The sequence below is a fragment of the Chrysemys picta genome, chromosome 4 (assembly GCF_011386835.1).
Source record: "Chrysemys picta bellii isolate R12L10 chromosome 4, ASM1138683v2, whole genome shotgun sequence".
Classification (NCBI taxonomy): Eukaryota; Metazoa; Chordata; order Testudines; family Emydidae; genus Chrysemys; species Chrysemys picta.
The window spans coordinates 42,108,160-42,127,306 of NC_088794.1; the positions used below are offsets into that span (position 1 = coordinate 42,108,160).

Genomic DNA, 19,147 nt, shown 5'->3' on the forward strand with positions numbered 1-19,147 from the left:
GTTAGTTTAAACATAAATCACGCCCCTAATTGACATGAGTTATACTAGTGCAAAAATTCTGTTTAGACCAGACCTAACTCAAAGTGACTTTGCAGTGTGCTACCACAGAACTGAGATTTTTCAATGTGGCACTGCACTCCATCACACTAGGTTCATCCTTTCTCTGAATACACTGGATTTCTATGAACTACAGTTTTTTGCAACTTGCAAGGCTCACAAGGCTTGGAGGATATTTTGTGTAGCACTAGGCCTGAAATTATTTTCTTTTGGATTGATTTATCTTGAGTCTCACTAAGGCTCCATTTAACCCAATGGAAAATAACTTATTCTAAAAGGAAATTGTTTATTTTGTACAGATTATACATGGGATAAACACAAAAGTCCAAAGAGGTTAAAATTCCATGTTTATGGTTAAATAGTTACACACTGAGGCCTGGACCTACAGAAATAGTCATGGGAGGCAGGGCTGAGATGAGTGAAAACCTTGCAAAGATTCTATTACTGAGTTTTCCTAGAATCATTCCACTGGGGGGCCGGGATCACTCACCTATCCCACCTGCCTAAAACAAGCAGTGGTTCCCTGCAGATTCCTCAGACCCTTCCCAAAGGATCTGCATGGACTCCAAAGGATCTGCACAATTCCAGCTCCCTTTGCACAGAAACCCTGTGCCTTCACACTATCTCTGAGCCCTCCTGCTGCACTTCCTAGCAGCTCCATTGCAGTCATGCTGCCAGAGCTAATAGAAGCCACTGCTTCCCCAAAAGCCTCCTTTATTTTCCAGAGTGAAGGAGACCATGTGAGTTAATGCCACTTCAAATTTATCTCTTAGGCTTTAAGGAGGATAATGAGCATCCCTCCCTGGCCCATTCCTCTATAGCTTTGCATCTGTGGCAAGCAATGGTGCCACGGAGCATCTGTCATGTATGCTAAGCTGCCATCTACACCTCCACAACTCTAGTGTGGGTCAGGTAATCTCGGTCAGATTATTTAAGAACGGGTCAAGTAGACAGTAGTGGGAACCATGTAGTGAGTAGTCCTGCAAAAATTTAGGTGACCAGACTGGAGGCTCCACCTATTTTAATTTTTTTGACTACGAATGGAATTTCCAAAGCGCTGTGTGCTGACCTAGCTCTCTTCCTATTAAAGCCCATAGGAAAACTCCCACTGACTTCAGTGAAAGCAGCATTAAGCCCAGGGCCGGCTCCAGGGACCAGCCCACCAAGCTTGTGCTTGGGGCGGAACCTGGAGGGGGGCGGCTTGGTACTCCGGCTCTGGCCGCCGGGGAGAGCGGAGCCCCGGCTGGGCTCTCTGGCCTCCCCCCGGCACTCTGGCCACGGGGGAGAGTGGAGCCATGGCGGGCTCTCCGCCCTCCTCCCGGCGCTCTGGCCGCCACTCCGCCCTCCCTCCGGCGCTCTGGGCGCCGGGGAGAGTGGAGCCACGGCAGGCTCTCCGCCCTGCCTCCGGCACTCTGGCCGCCACTCCGCCCTCCCCCCGGCGCTCTGGCCACCGGGGAGAGCGGAGCCGCGGCGGGCTCTCCGCCCTCCACCCGGCGCTCTGGCCGCCACTCCGCCCTCCCTCCGGTGCTCTGGCAGCCGGGGAGAGCGGAGCCCCAGCCAGCTCGCTGCCCTCCCCCTGGCGTTCTGGCAGCCGGGGAGAGTGGAGCCGCGGCGCTCTGGCCGCCGGGGAGAGCGGAGCCCCAGCCGGGCTCTCCGCCCTCCTCCCAGGGCTCCGGCCGCCAGCGGAGCTGCGGCAGACTCGCAGCCCTCCCCCCAGCACTCTGGCCGGTCGGGGAGAGCGGCCTGCGGCCGGGCTCGGTGCCCTCCCCTGCCGCGCTGGGGGGGAGGGGGGGGGCGGCGGGAGGCTTTTTTGCCTGGGGCAGCAAAAAAGCCAGAGCCGGCCCTGATTAAGCCAGTTCTGATCCTTTTGAAAACTCCATCCCATATCTTCCCCTAGATGATGATTTTGTTTGCCCAGTAGGTGGAGCAAGCACATCAGTTAATAGTTGTGAACGGACAGGATTTGTTCCATTCTGTGTGTGAAAACATCTTTATTTCCCTCAGGAATCCTATTCTTTTATGTGTATCATCCAATCAGTGTTTTTAAAAAAGCAATAATGAGACGATTGAGGCAATTACACTCAGGCTATCAACATATGCTATTGTTATTGTACAGTGTCAGAGGTATGCATGGCACTTTAGAGGCAAAATAAAATGTTCTTTGCCCCAAGGAGGCTACCATAGGAAGACATGATAAAGTGACACAAGGAGTCCCATTAATGAAAACAGGTGAGCATGTCCTCACCCATTAGAGCAGGGGTTCTCAAACTTGGGGTTGGGACCTCTCAGGGGGTTGCGAGGTTATTACATGGGGGGGTCACAAGATGTCAACCTCCACCCCAAACCCCGCTTTGCCTCCAGCATTTATAATAGTGTTAAATATATAAAAAAGTGTTTTTCATTTCTAAGGGGGGTCACACTCAGAGACTTGCTATGTGAAAGGAGTCACCAGTACAAAAGTTTGAGAGCCACTGCACTAGAGGAAGGGTTGCACAGTTAAGTCTTTATAGCCATACCAGACCAGAGTTTCAACATGAGTAAGCATGGCAGTAGTACCTTACTCTAGTCCCAGTGAAATCAGGAATAATTCTCAGTATGAGTAAAACTGGTAGAATCTGGCCCATTGAATAGAATTACATGTATTATTACATTTAAAAAAAACTAAATTAAAAAGAAAGCTAAGGGTGTAAAGTCAAGCTTTCAAAAGTTAGGAAATGCCAGAGTTAAGATTGCCTGTGGAACTTTAATGTGGCGTCCTCATGTATGTGCATTATGATACAATCTCTATTTACACGATTGCATAGCATTTTTTTCTGCAGGATCCTTCCCTCATTCACTGTGCAGGATGGATGATGCTCCTCCCACCCCTCACTCCTGTCTGTCTTCCTGACCTGTAAACTCCGTATATCTCTGTATTGCAGGCAGGCTGCTGCCTTCTCCACCTTGCCTGGGCATCAGCTGAAGGAGCACTTAGAATTGCCCTCAGTTCCAGGGCCTGGCACCACTGCAGCCCCAGGCAGCTGGGAAGAACAATTGCAGGCAAAGTCCTGCTCGGTCTCTGCAGCCCTGTGATGGAGCATGTCTGGTACAGATGGAATCAGGGTGACAAACCTCAACTAAGCATCTGGGTAACACCCCTGTTCCATTGTCAAAGTTCAATACCTGCTCCAAGTCATAGGTATGCGAGAGCCTCTAAATGAAACAGTTGTATGACTGTTTTAAACATTGATGAAACAACATATTTTCCCCTCATTTTGTTCTCTGAACCTGCTGAACCATTTTGACTGAAGCTTTCAACAACAACAAAAGAAAATCAGCCTCAGGCAGACACCTGGCATGGAAAATTTCAGCTCAAACAGTTGATGTTTGTCAAAGTTACGTGCAACTGAAAATAGGGGCTTAAAATGGAAGGTGTGAAGCAAACTTAATTATAGGTGGCGCTACAAACAATATCCATATGTGAATGTCTTTTCTGTAAAACGCCACACAACATTTTGATGGTAAGAGCACCGTCCTGCTCCGTTGAAGTCAATGGCAAAATTTCCATTGACTTCAATGGCGCATTTTATATAAATGTTCATTATTAACAGTAATACATATTAGCACAGTTTATGGGGACAGCCATGGAAGATCAGACCAGAAATAGACCCAAGGAATTTAGTTGTGTTGCTTGTAGAGATCAGGCAAAATACATTGGAAGTAGGGAGTAATGTTTGTAGTTTGTTTTAAAAGAATTTCTTGATGGTCACTTGCATGCCCTCATCTCTGAGGATTAGTTTGTGGTTGCCTAAGGGGAGCGTGTTAATGGGAGCATGGGTAGAAATGGTCCTGGAATCAAGCAGAGGAAAATTCTGTACGCCCCATTATGGTTGATGTTAGCCATATCAGACCAGAGTTTCAACATGAATAAGCATGAAGAAACCCATGTTTGGATTCATAAGCAAGGAAGGCAAAGAATTGTGCAGGACTCTTTCTGCAAGATCTGGAGATCTGTGAACCAAAAAAAGTGGGTGGTGATCAGGAAAGTGAAAAAGTGAAGGCTAGATGAAGGATGCACTGAAATTTGAATTAGTACAGTGCATAATAGCCACAATACAGCCAAGATAACTTGATGACTGCTTAAATTCAGAAAAGGGGTGGATGCGATACAGTAGCAATTGATCATTTTCACATAGCTCTGCATTAGTGATGGAGCTGGCTGAATATTTTTCAACATAATGGTTTTCTGTTGGAAAATGCTGTTTAACTGAAATCAGGACTTTTTGTGGGGACATGTTGACTCAGATCAAAATTTGTTTTGAAAAAAATTGCAAAAGAAGTTTTCCGATAAGGTCAAAATGTTCTGTTTTGACCTTATTAGAACAAGACATTTTGCCTTTTTTTATTCAAAACAACTTTGTTTTAAAATTTATTATATTATAAAATTCGTATATATTACATTATAATATAAAAAGTTGAAATCAGAACAAAACATTTTTAATTTTGTGAGAACAAACTGTTTCAACTGATCCAAAACAAACAGAAAGCCTTTGAGGAGGTCCCTCACCAAAGGCTCTTAAGCAAATTAAGCTGTCATGGGATAAGAGGGAAGGTCCTCTAATGGATTGGAAACTGGTTAAAAGATAGGAAACAAAGGGTAGGAATAAATGATCAGTTTTCAGAATGGAGAGAGGTAAATAGTGGTGTCCCCAACAGGTCTGTACTGAGACCAGTTCTATTCAACATATTCATAAATGATCTGGAAAAAGGGGTAAACAGTGAGGTGGCAATTTGCAGATAGTACAAAACTCTCAAGATAGTTAAGTCCCAGGCAGACTGCAAAGAGCTACAAAAGGATCTCTCAAAACTGGGTGACTGGGCAACAAAATGGCAGAGGAAATTCAATATTGATAAATGCAAAGTACTGCACATTGGAAAACATAATCCCAACTATATATATGAAATGATGGGGTCTAGATTAGCTGTTACCACTCAAGAAAGAGATTGTGGAGTCATTGTGGATAGTTCTCTAAAAACATCCTCTCAATGTGCACTGGCAGCCAAAAAAGCAAACAGAATGTTGGGAATCATTAAGAAAGGGATAGATAATAAGACAGAAAATATCAGATTGCCTCTATATAAATCCATGGTATGCCCACATCTTGAATACTGCGTGCAGATGTGGTCGCCCCATCTCAAAAAAGATGTATTGGAATTGGAAAAGGATCAGAAAAGGGCAACAAAAAATGACTAGGGGTATGGAATGACTCCCATATGAGGAGAAATTAGTACTACTGGAACTGTTCAGCTTGGAAAAGCGATGACTAAGGGGGGATATGATAGAGGTCTATAAAATCATGACTGGTGTGGAGAAAGTAAATAAGGAAGTGCTATTTATTCCTCCTCATAACACAAGGACTAGGGGTCACCAAATGAAATTAATAGGGAGCAGATTTAAAACAAAGAAAAGGAAGTATTTTTTTTACACATCTCACAGTCAACCTGTGGAACTCCTTGCCAGTGGATGTTGTGAAGGCCAAGACTATAACAGGGTTAAAAAAAGAACTAGATAAGTTGATGGAGGATAGGCTCCATCAATGGCTGTTTGCTAGGATGGGCAGGGATGGTGTTCGTAGCCTCTGTTTGCCAGAAGCTGGGAATGGGCGATGGGATGGATCACTTGATGATTACCTGTTGTGTTCATTCCCTCTGGGCACCTGGCATTGGCCACTGTCAGAAGTCCCGATACTGGGCTAGGTAGACCTTTGGTCTGACCTAGTATGGCTGTTCTTATGTTAAATCTCATTCTCTACTTTACTTGAGATTCTAGAGGTCTTCAAGGTATTCTGCTATCTATCCAAAACATTTCTTTTTCCAGTCACATGACCTCTGCATCAAAGAGATTGTCAGTTTACACAAGTTGCTTAGAGACTTTTCTACACTGATTCCTTTTTTAAACAAATCATATAACAGATTTTCTTTCTATTTCTTATTTCTAAGATTGGAGATGAGATAGTTCGGATAAACGGCTACTCCATCTCTTCATGCACTCATGAGGAAGTAATAAATCTCATCCGTACAAAGAAAATAGTGTCCATAAAAGTAAGACGTAAGTAATGCAAAATTCACATGGGTTGCTACAGTTCCCACACTGACAGAGAGAATGTCATGTAGCTAATTCATAATCTGCAGGAAGATTTACCTGACATATTTTTCTCTTGCAGATATCGGCATGATACCTGTCAAAAGGTAAACACAATCACTCCCTTTCCTAAATTCATATCCAACATACAAATTAGATTCTTCATTTCCTCTGCAATCTCTTATCTACCATTGATATTCTAGAAAGTTGATAATGGCCAACTTTATCAATGATTAAAATGATACACCTTGGCTGATTTGGCAGGCTACTGCCCCATTTGATGCATCTGATTCCCTGTCTTAAATAAGCAAGCTTATCTTTCTGCATTATCAGTGGAATCAGTCTGGAACTCGGACAAATTCCAGCACCAAATTCACTTAGCAGAATGCTCCAAAGTTCTAGCATCTTCCTAACTTTCGGGGTTGTGTTTTAGAAGCAGCCTCTGACTAAAGCTGGCTGAAGTTTTGAAAATCATGATTGGTCTATGATGACTTTTGTTGAAAAATTGAATTTCAATGCGGGGGGGAATAATTGAAATGTTCTGATTAAAAAAAAAAATCTTTTAGATTTTTGAGGGATGTTTTGACTAGCTGTATAAACCGGTTGAGATTTTTTGACTTTCGAAAAAAGTTTCCAAAAACCAATAATTTTTCAAAAAGTTTGCTAAATTATATATAGTTTTTTTTTACCAGCTCTACCTCTACCTTTACTGATGTAAATTATTGCGTGTTTACCTGATGTCCTTTAGACAGCTAAGTACTTGACTACAAAATCAATATCATTATTTATCAATAGTACCTACATTTATGTGTGGATGCAAAATACATGGCTGGATTGAAGCCACATTCAATATACTCATCATTTTTAAACCATTTTCCTCATCATATTTAACCATTTTGGTTTTTTTACTTCTAGCTCTCCAGATGAGCCCCTTAAGTGGCAATTTGTGGATCAGTTTGTGTCAGATTCTGGGGTAAGACACCTAATATCTTATTTTAGTAATATGCCCTCTGGAAACACTTAGCGATATTTAATTTGTTTCCCCCCCACCCCCTTACTTATCTTTTTAGTGATTGCATTTATTTTGATGGTACAAAAACCTGTTAAGTGAAATCTGAAACAAACAGCTATTAATGTCCTACCAGTCTGTTCCTATGTGGCCTTATCCGCCTCTTACTAAAATCAATAGAAAAATCTTCCATTAACTTCAGTGGGAGTTGGATGAGGTTGATAGAAAACATAATTAAAAAGCATCACCTACATTTTCAAAAGTACCTTGTGGTTTTTGAGTGCCTTCGTTTTTGGGTGCCTGAATTGAGAGGGCTTTTAAAGGGGCCTGATTTTTCAGAAGGCAGATGCTCAACCTTTCTGAAAATCAGCCCCTTCAGGGAGTCTCAGCTAGAACACTCAATATCACTAGCTACTCCTGGAAAATTCAGACTTGTGTATATTTTTGCTCTGATGCCCTGGTGATGAGCACATGGTAAATAAACTGCTAAAGTTTAGTAGACAAATATGAAAATGAAAAGCTCTAGAAGCAGTAATACAGAAAATGTGTGTTAGAAATGAAATGTTTCTACCAATATAAATAAAAGAATCAATAACTTCTGTTGAGTTTGGTGACTCAGCAAGCCAGTGCTTTATGTTGCAAGAGGCAATTTTTAATAGATTATTTGACATACCCTAACTGTGTTATTAGAGGTTAAAATTCCTAGAGTGTGGGAGACTAATGGAAGAACAAATAAGTCTATGAATGACATCCATGGGTTACAGCATGATATGCACAAGCTAATCATTTTTCTCTTATGATTTTGCTTTAACTTTTTTTCTACTTTCCTCCTGAGATGTATCTTGACTGTTGTGATAATCCTCTCCGAATAGATAAAGAGTCAAATTCAGTCCTGGCACAGCTCCATTGAAGTCAATGTATTTGCTCGTCCTTACACTGGGGCTGAATTTGGACTATATAGCAGTGTAACCTGTAAATATGTAGGGTGAAATCCAGACACATTGAAATCAATGGGAGTTTTACTATTGGCTTCAGTGGAGCCAGGATTTTACCTGCAGTCTTTTTCCCCTTCTTTCTTTTGCTATAGGAGGGAAAAGGCAGCGTTGCTGGGCTCGCTTCATCTGGAGGAAGGGACAATAAAGAGAAGAAAGTCTTCATTAGTTTGATTGGTTCAAAGGGCATGGGATGCAGGTATGTAGATGTGTCCCATTTAATATGGTTTGCAAGAAACATTGGTAATTTGTGGAGTGAGAAATGCAGAACAGTCTTTGTTTGTGTAGTATCAGCAAAATATACATACAATCTAATATTTTGACAAAGATGTGGGAATACCTTTGTACAATGTGTTATTTAAACACTTAATACTGCAGCATAAATGTCTACTTGCCGAATTCTGCACCTCCATTTAGGTGCATCTTTAAGTCACTACAAAAGAACGACTGTTTATCTTTGTTTTAACCATGTTCAAAATGGAAAATGTGATCAGCTTATTTCATAAAAGACATCTAGAACATGGTATAGGAACTTTTTTCCTTTAGTTACTTATAAATCAAAAGAAAAGAATTATTTATTTTTATTGACAATGTATGGGTCTAAGGATAGCATTTTAAAAAGCACTTAAGTAACTTAGGAGCCTAAGTCCAAATTTCAAATGCAAATAAATTATTTAGGTTCTCTAAAGGCTAAATTTTTAAAGGGTATTTACATACTTAAATATGCAGATAGGTGCCTAGTGGAATTTTCAAAAGTGCCTGAGTGCCATTGATTTCATTTATCAGAGGGGTAGCCATGTTAGTCTGGATCTGTAAAAAGCAACAAAGAGTCCTGTGGCACCTTATAGACTAACAAATGTATTGGAGCATGAGCTTTCATGGGTGAATACCCACTTCATCAGACGCATTTCCATTACATGCGTCTGACGAAGTGGGTATTCACCCACGAAAGCTTATGCTCCAATACATTTGTTAGTCTATAAGGTGCCACAGGACTCTTTGTTGCTTTTTATTGATGTCATTGTCCTGGTGCACGGGGTCACACTGCCATTCAAATTTGGCCCAGTTGCCCTTCCATCTGTCTTTGAGAGCCAAACGTCTCTTCTGTGCTGTTGCCCTGCTTTGGAAAGCAGGCTGCATGCCTTGGAAGAATGTACCAAAACCACAACTTTAACAAACTGTCGCTGCAACTTTTGAACAAAAAAAGAAATCACAACTTTCTTATGGCCTTAGTCATAATGTTATTCACTCTTTCCAAAGCTCTCCATCCTACTTTTGGCACCAAAATTACTCAATTGGTCTTAATTCACATTTTTTTTTAAATCGACTTAAGCAAAATCAAAATAGGGCACTCGTATTCAAAAATGAGTGCCTACCCCCAGACTTGCACTGAAAAAACAAAAGGTATGATTTAAAACTCGTACAATTATTTTGGTGCAAGTTTGTGTACAGACCAGCTCTTAGCCATACTTAACAGCTTTTAATACTCTCTATGATCTTGCGCACTTGCACTGAATGTGATTTTTTTGGTCAGAAAAAGCTTAATAAATACACTGACCTCTTTTTCATGCTTAAGGGTATGTCTGTTCTTCAAACTGGAGATGTGTGCGATTCACAGCTCGAGGAGAAATATTAACGATAGCTCTGATCGAGTTAGCGCACTAAAAATGGAGTGTAGCCACTGTGGCACAAGCCACACGAAAGGCTAGCCGCCACGAGTATGTGCCTGGGGTCTCGGATGGAAAAATACTTGGGGCAGTTATCCCTTGAGCTGCTCACGCTGCCATAGCTACCCTGCTTTTAGCATGCTAGCTCAAACAGAGCTAGTGTGGGTATCACACCCCCAGCTCATAGTGTAGACATACCCTAACAAAGAACAGTTCAAGGATCGTCTGTGAAATTAAGAATAATCAGTTATCTTATTGTTGGGGATCATTTACTGCTGCTGCTGAACATATGTGGTACAGTATGTCTTGAGCTATAGATTAATATATTTTTTTAAATGCTGGTAGCAGCAGTTAAGGGGGTAGTCTTTCTTTCCCCATACAAAATGATTCTGTAATCAGAACATAACATTTATTTTAAAAAGAACCATCCCTTTCTATGATAGTATGATTTACAAAATTTAAATCAGAGAATTAGAAAGAATGATAATATAAGGTTATATGGCAAAGCATTGTGTAACCCACGCACCTTCTGTCCCATCTAGTGGCACCGAGACCACTTAGAGAGAGATTAATAAGTCTGCTCTTTAGCCTTAGCTAACAGGCAGTTGGCTTTTAGCTCGTGGTAGAGGCTCATGTACTAAGCTCCAGAGGTCCTGAGTTCAATCCTGTCCATCGATGACTGGCATTACAATTACACAGATGGGATGAGTTAAAAAATAAACATCTATTCTGACTGGGCATGATTCTCTTATTTATACTTGTGTGAATCAGGAGCAAGCTTGAAATCAGCCGAGTTACCCAAGTGTAAATCAGTTGTGAGTGGAGAATCAGATCCACCATGTAGATGTGATGTTAGCATTTATGATTTATCATATTCCCTCAAATGTACCATATACCTATAATAAAATACTTATTTTTTTATGGTGCATGGTAGTAATTTTTATACTATCATGTTTAACTTTGAATTCATAAAGTAGCAACTCCATATTAATAATAATTAACTAAATGTGGAAGGGATGTTTGGTTTTTGTTTGTTTTTAGGAAACCGTGCAGACTTGACAGGGCGGGGAGACGGGACGGACTGTTTAAAACATTGAATATAGCAATTTCTCCAGTTTGCCATATTCTAATTAGTAATAGACATTAGAAGAATGTAGGAGGAAACAAATATGATATTACTTCATGTTTTTTGGTTGTACTTTTTATGGCTTAGAAAAAACAACTTTATGCTCTTTGTATTGTTCTGTTTATAACTGTATGAAGATACACTCCTCCTGCCATATCAACTCTGGGCCCGATTTACAAAGCTATTTAGATGCCCTAAGACAGGGTTCCCAGGACAAATTATTTGGTGCCCTTGGAGTGCGGCCACCAACTCCTGCTGGTGGCCGCTCTCACACTTTTCTCTAAAATACTTAATTAGCGTTAGGAAAAACAAATAAATATGCACATATACACGTCCAAATCATTGTAGTTTATTTATTGCTAGCTAGTAAGTCTGTTGTGAAAAGTGATATTAACAAACATACAAGTATCACTTTTCAGAGCAGACTTACTCAGCCCTGGCAAGGCTGGGAACAAATTAAGCCCTTGATTGGTGGTCAGAGGAGGCAGCAGAGACCAGGGGTGATGGGGGTGGAGAGGTGACCAGGGGAGGCAGCAGGGGGCTGCAGCCTGAAGTGCCACAGCTGGTGGACGGAGCCCAAAGCCGCATGGCTGGAGCCTGGGGCCTGCTGCTGCGCAGCCAGAGCCTGGGGCTGGTGCTTGAAGCCCCACAGCCAGAGCTGCCACTCTGCCACCTCATGGCTGAGTCCCACTGCCCCAGGAAGGTGGGGAACTTACTGGCTACCTGCTCCTCCAGCATTGGGCCCCATGTGTCTGGCGGGGAAATGGGGGACAGGGCCCAGCCCCTGCTGGTAGCCTCAGCAACCAACACCAAGGCAGTTCATCCAGGAGCACCAGGGAGGGGGAGGGGCCGCGGCTCCCTCCACCCCAATAACAGCCCAGGAGGCTGTGGCCGCAAGAAAAGCCCCAGGTGGCCTCATGTGGCCCCGGTGGCTGCATTTGAGAAATGCTAACTAGATCCTGGTAGAGAGGAAGCCAGAGCAATCACCTAGATTTTCTGTAATATAGGAATTATTCTAATGTATCAATTGTTTATAACAGCATTCCAACACTGATGGTTTCTGCCTATGCATATAAATGACTGATGTTAACATGTTATTGCTTCAAGGTAGGCGGAGTGTTTTAAGGCTGTTTGTGACTTTAGTTTACAAAATTACTAACAGCAAATCCAGTTATGGAGAGTCTAAACTTTTTAACCTTTGTATATCTGTAATCACATAATGAAATAATATATTCTCTTCTGTTTTTTATTGACGTCTCAGTCCCTGAAAATTAAATACATTTGTTTTTCCTGTGGTTCTCTTATCAGTTAAGTTCTTGACTTCATTGCAGGGGTTCTCGCAAGACATCTTTTGGTGGCCTCAGAGTGTGGCCACCAACTCTTGCTGGTGGCCGCACTGACAAAATACTTAATTAACTTTAGGAAAAACAAATAAATAACACATATACACATCACTGTAATTTATGTAGGGTTGGGGTTTTTTTGCAGACTCAATAATAAAAATACTACTGTGATATTTGTATGTTTGTTAATATCACTTTTCTCAGCAAGTTCCAGGACAAATTAAACCCTGGATGGGGCCGGGGGGGTCGGAGGCAGAGGCAGTGGGGACATGGTGGGATGGATATCGGCCGGGGGAGGCAGTGGGGCCCAGGGCGATGGAGGAGTAGATGCAGAGCCAGGAAGACAACGGGGTCCAGGGGTGATGGAGGGGGGGCATGGATGCGGGGCCAAGAGAGAAGAGGGTGGGTGGTGAACCCACAGCTGTGCCACTGGAGCCGGGGTTGGCGCCCACTGCTGTGTGGCCGGGGGTCAGTGCCCGCGGCCAGAGCCCGGAGCTGGGGGCAGGAGCTGCATGGCCGGGGAGAGGGTCAGTGCCTGTTCCTGGAGCAAAAGCTGCATGGCCGGGGCAGGGAGTAGGAGCCCAAGGCCAGCGCCTCCTGCCATGCGGCCAGAGCCCAGAGCTAGGTTGGAATCCAGGGCTGCATGGCCAGATCCAAGGGTCAGTGCCCACCGCCATGGGGCCGAAGCCAGCGCTTGATGCCAGGAATTGGCACCCGAGGCCAGCATCTGCTGCCGCGTGCCTGGGGCTGGGGATCGGTGCCTGGGGCCAGTGCCTCCTGCTGCGCACCCGGGACTGGGGATTGGGGCTGGGGGTCAGCACCTGAAACCCTTCAGCCGGAGCCGAGTGTTGGCTCCTGAAGTTCCATGGCTGGACTCCTCGTCCGCACAGCCAGGCTCCCTAAGTCCCACCGCTGGAGCCCAACCACCCCAGGGCTGAAGCCCAAGTCTCATTGCCCCCGCTTCCCTCTCCCCCTCCCCAGTAGAGAACTCACCGTGCTCTTCCAGTGTTGTGTTGTGCCCCATCTGTCTCCAGAGGCAGTGCAGGGCTGCGCATCCAGGAGGAACAGGGAGGGAGGGGGAAGGGGCCAATGCTTAGCCTCCTGCCCCACCATCACTGCTCAGGAAGCTGTGGTGGCCGCAGGGAAACCCCCTGGTGGCCGCATTTGAGAAACGTTGCCAGCTAAGCACCTAATGGAATTTACAAAAGGACCATAACTCAGTAGACACCTAACACCCATTGACTTTCAATGGGAATTCGGCACCTAACTGAGGCACTTCTGAAATTCCCACGAGGTGCCTATCAGCATCTAAATAGGTTTAGTAAATCTGGCCCTTTATTTCTTATACTTATCTTTATTCAGATGGTCTCTGTATCTTTGGTTAGCCAGCGCTATAAGATGAAATACCATTTCTATGCAATGTGCATTCACATTGTACTGACCAACATTATATTTCTGTGCACTCTTCATGTTTTCATTTGTTATCCAGCCGCTGAACAACTTGAAGCGAATAATTAAGGGAATAAAGCTGGTTGCAAACTTAGAAAGATGGATAGTGCATCTGCCTGATGCAGGAAAAGCAGCAGTCAGTCAGCATACTTCAGAAATCTTTGCCATGTTTGGTCTACATATTTTCTTAGCTGCGGCTTGAGGGTTTTTACCCCAGAAGTATGGAGTATAGAGGGTTTCCTGCCTGTGACTTCCCTCTTGGTGTGGTCCATAGTTCTGAAGAATGATATTATGTCATACATAACTGAGTGATAGTGTAGATCTCCTCAGCACCCTGAATGAACATGCAAGCAATTACTCACTCGCTAACATGTTTTATATGGAATAGTTGCTCAGCTGGCATAGATTGATATAGCTCCATTGACTTCAATGCCAATTTACATCAGCCAAGGATCTGGCCAAAAATATTTTTATCATGGCATTGCTCTCCTATCCGCTTATTGTGATAAGTGTCGTGCATAGGCATTGTGACCAACTGGAAAAACAATATTGGCTGTGACAAGATATGCTGTAATGATAATGTTAAATCCAGTGGGTCACATCTTAGCTGATGTAAATTAATATAGTTCCATTGAATTTAGTGGAGCTATGGTGAGTTTCATCAGCTGAGGATATGGCCCAGTGTGTTTTTCAAAAATCAGTGAGAAATACAGGAAGCAAATATCAAAAAATACCTAACCTAATAGCAGACACTAGTTCAGCAAGTATGATGCCTTCTTTGTATTGTGTTATCCTATATCATCTGTTTTCTCTGCTTACTCCAGCATTTCCAGTGGTCCAACACAAAAACCAGGCATTTTTATCAGCAATATTAAACCAGGTTCTCTTTCTGCTGAGGTGGGGCTGGAGGTGAGTATGTTATGCTCCAAATAAGATGTTACAGGGTAATTTTATTTTGTAGTAATTTCATACAGTGATCTGGGATCCATTGATGAAGTCATGTTCTGTGACCTTTTTCAGCAGAAGGGGGAAAAAATGTAAGGATACTCATAACAAAGAAAGTCATATGCTATGTTTTAATTATTTCTTATAGATTGGTGATCAGATTGTTGAAGTAAATGGAGTGGATTTTTCTAATGTGGACCACAAAGAGGTGGGAAAAGGAGTTTTTATTTAGCCCCATTATTATATTTATATTAAGTGTTATGTGTATAGAAAGTTCACAGCAGTTGTGTAAATTTTGCCTTAGCTTCATCGCCAAAAGTGCTGATGCCCAGGTGATGCCACCTAAATGGGGTTGGTCGTATAAATTCAGGTTAGGATTTTCAAAAGGGTTTAGGGAAGATTTAGGCACCCAACTCCCTCTGACTTTCAGTAGGTCCCTTGAAAATTCCAGCCTTTATCACTTCCCAACTCTCCTGTATTCACTATGGAGCTCTTTATCTGATCAAAAAGATCAAGAGATGACTTGATTACGGTGTATAAGTACCATCATGATGAGAAAATACTGGGTACTAAAGGGCTTTTTAATTTAGTGGAGAAAAGCATAACGAGCCAATGGCTACAGGATAAAACCAGACAAATTAGAGTTAGGAATAAGACACAATTTTTTTACAATGGTGGTGATTAACCATTGGAACAAATTTCTCAAGGGAAATGGTGAATTCTTGATCTCCTGATGTCTTCAAATCAAGACTTGGATGCCTTTCTGGAAGATACGCTTTAGCCAAACAAGTTATTTGGCTTAATACAAGTGCAATTGGATGGAATTCTATGGCCTTTGTTATGCATGAGGTCGGAATAGATGATCTAATAGTCCCTTCTGACCTTAAAATCTATAAAACTGAGTAGGAAAACTATCCTACTTCTTTTTCTTTCTTCCTTATATACATAACGTTTTTACACTGAAACTGACTTTTTCACTTTGTTTTTGTAGGCTGTGAGAGTGTTAAAAAGCAGTCGAACCCTAACTATCTCTGTTGTATCAGGAGCCGTAAGTAATGAACCTATAAAAGCAGAAAGCATGCGAAAAAACTGTAGGCAATAATAAATAATACAATAGTCTTTGTTTCAACATAACTTCATGTTCCCTTTTTGAATGCCCTGATCCAAAGCCCATTAAAGTCAACAGGAATCTTTCCATATACTTCAATAGGCTTTGGCTTGAAGTCACTAAAAAGGCCTGATACAAAAATCAAATCAAATTTTGCCAGCAAAGACTGTAGCTAAAACACTAACTCGAGTTAATAGCAAGACAATGGGTCAAATTCTGCACTCACTTGCACCAGTGTAAATCTACTGAAGTCAGGGAGCCAGATGCTACTCTCACACTGGTGTAGATCACAAGTAAATCCATTGAAGTCAGTGTATAAAACTAGTGTGTGTGACCCCCTGGTCCACATTTTCTAGTCTACTAAGGATGCTTTGGAATGCTTTGATGGTATGAAGCAGCCTTTGAGCGAGCTTCATTGGTCCATGAAAGAGTCTGTCTGTCTAGGAAATCCTTTGCTGGTGCAGAACTGCAATAGTGACTCCTATGTTACTTCTCAGTTTCTAGGAGAAAGAGGATGCAACCAATACCCCCCTCTGCCTGCTAATCCCTGGCTGTTGGGATAGCCCTTAGTGGCTGTGTAGCCAATGTAAAACAGAGCAAGCCACAGGCTTTTCTATCTTATACTAAGGACCAGGCCAGTGGCTTGACAGCCCCAAGATCAGGGTAGCTGAAAGCCACGTTTGCCCTCTCAGCTCCAGAGCTGTACTGAGCTCTGCCTGGATGCAGACAGGAGTTGGGATAGTGCACATCTAACCATCTGTATGGTCTCAAAATTTGCTTTGCACTGCTAGATTTGGCCAAGCTAGTATAGTTCGGAGTCATTTTTTAATTATTTGTTTGAGAATTATGCTAAGCATACTCTAGCAGAGTAACACTGGGACTATGAGCCTATTCCCATATATTTACCAATGGCCAAAACGCCTATTGATTTAAGCGAGAGCAGATTGAGCCTCAATAAAGTCCTAGGCCAATTAATTCCTATTGTAAATGTTAATTCCAGTGGCATTGCATCAGAAATGAATTTGGTCCTTTGTCTCAACTAATAAACATAATGTGTCACTTCTAATGTTTTGTACAATTGTAGCATGCCCTTTTAAGGCCTGATCTAAAGGCCATTGAAGTCAGTCTGAATATTTTCATTGACGTCAATGGGATTTGAATAATAGTTCTACTGTTTAAACCCTCTTAGAGTAAACTTTAGGGCCCCATACAATAAAATACTGAAATAACGTGCAGATCACAGGCAGTATATGAACCTTAATATTTACTTGTTACCAGTTCTTGTATAACTGAAATTAATAGGGGAAAACAACATCTAGTATAGTATCTAAGGGCTAATGTTCATGACATAAGCATACAAAACAATAAATAGTATTCTTTTGGCTGATTAAATGCCTTTGATAACAGCAGAAACCAGTTATTGTTGACATTCTACATTCCCAAGAGCATTATTACCTTTGCACAGTTATACAAAAGAACATTCAACAAATCAGAGTGCCAAACTAAAATGTTTTTCTTGCCATTTGAGGATTTGAAAGGTCTGTTCTGCTGTTTTCTCAGTCTCTGTATTGACGCAGTTTTGAAGGACAGAGCACTTAGGTGAATGATTGTTTGAGGGTGGGCTCTAAAAGAGGATATTATGAGGGCAGAGCCAAATAATGGCTTCTATGGAAACGAAATGATGTGGCCAAAGACGTCAAAGGGCAGCTGTGCATGGACAGTACCCAACTGAACAAACAGATGTGCATGAAGAAATGCAGATTTTTGCAAACACAAACAGATGCAGATATTGTTAACGTTTAGCCCATAGTATAATAAGAATTTCACTGTCACTTGTCATAAAATCACAGATTCTTAGAAATTAGAGATGGGAAAAAACTATTAGATTAGTCACCTCAATCCCCTACCAGCATAATCATTTAAACAATTAAAATGCAGGCCACTTAGGATTGGGATAATGTGTGATGCTTTCTGGAGTAGAGTTGGGTGAAATCCATCTGTTGTAGAACTACTCTATGAACATGGTTCCAGTACTTAGCCATTAGTATTTGGTCATGCACAGTGGGTAATAGGCTTCATCCTCTGCTTCATGCACAATGATTTTACATAAGTGACTCTCATGAAAGCTAAAAAGCTATTTTAGATGTACACTTCTAAACTCCCTGATGTTTTAAGCACTAGAAATATTTATGAATGACCAGAATGTACATGCCATTGGTAGGAGAACCAAATACTCCATCTACTGTATCTTAGGGGTTTATACTGGTCTCCAGCACCAATGTATCTGAGCACTTAGCACATATCTGATCACTTTTCCTCAAGAGTCTATCCATTTAAAAGTCAATGCACTTAGCCCAATGTAAATATTTGCACATCATACATTTCTAGCAGCATCAGGAAAGCATATGTGGAGATTAAAAAAAAATCAGCATGGAAAGACCAGCATTTTATCCCCTGGATGACTTTAGACAGCTGCTTGTAAGAGACAAGAAGTGGTGTGTGTGTGTGTGTGTGTGTGTGTGTGTGTGTGTGTGTGTGTGTGTGTGTGTGTGTGTGTATGTATGTGTGTATAATTTTGCCCTTATTTTCTGTTTACTTTACCTGGGGCAACAAGTATTAAAGGCAGTGTTTGGTTTGGGAATATATTTTGTGTGTGTGTATGTATTTATCCATTACAGCCACACGTACTATAAGTACAATCTTTTAATATTAAAATACTAAAGGTTTCAGTCACTATGGAGATCCAAGTGCATAATAGATTTGTTGTTGTTTATTTGTATTGTGATAGTGTCTAATCACCACCTACTCTTTCTAGTTCCTGGAGGAGCTGTAGTAGCCCTCACCCCTGGAGTAGAACACAATCAGATGTAACCTGTTCATTTCAAAAAAATGGACCCGAAAGGCACTGCTTGGGGTTGCAATATGGGTCACATCTTTCCCCTAGAGATGTTACATGCAATCCTCATAACACATAAATGTAATACAAGAAGGTTTTGCAAGGACATTGAAGGAAATTGCCCTATCACTCACAAAGGGCCCCCATCAAATAGCTCCATTATGTTATCTCTGTTGTTTTTAGATGAAAATATTCCATATGTTTTAATTGAACTGTAAATTCAAACTAGAAGAGAACAAAGAAACAGACAAGATGATGTGACTAGCCTTGTTTCCCACTCCCGGTCCCTTTTGGATCCTTATTCACTCATACTGAGATAGTGATGCTTGCACATCCACCCAGGCATAACACCTCTGACATTGCGTTCACACCACTTGGATAGGCAGGAGTAGAAAACAGGTGTGAGAATGGATATGTTTCTCCACACTGTGTGC

The 19,147-nt window shown here is 42.0% G+C and overlaps 1 protein-coding gene across 5 annotated transcripts in view; it reads left to right on the top strand.

Moving 5' to 3' along the window:
- Window positions 1-19,147, top strand: part of USH1C (USH1 protein network component harmonin) — a 108,292-nt gene that overhangs the window by 25,795 nt on the left and 63,350 nt on the right. For all 5 annotated transcript variants that reach the window (XM_024110622.3, XM_024110623.3, XM_042858803.2 and 2 more), the window contains exons 5-11: window positions 6,037-6,145; window positions 6,261-6,285; window positions 7,094-7,151; window positions 8,275-8,378; window positions 14,589-14,673; window positions 14,858-14,917; window positions 15,701-15,757. In XM_024110622.3, the coding sequence (XP_023966390.2) occupies window positions 6,037-6,145; window positions 6,261-6,285; window positions 7,094-7,151; window positions 8,275-8,378; window positions 14,589-14,673; window positions 14,858-14,917; window positions 15,701-15,757 (498 nt within the window). The remainder of the gene's footprint in view (window positions 1-6,036; window positions 6,146-6,260; window positions 6,286-7,093; window positions 7,152-8,274; window positions 8,379-14,588; window positions 14,674-14,857; window positions 14,918-15,700; window positions 15,758-19,147) is intronic.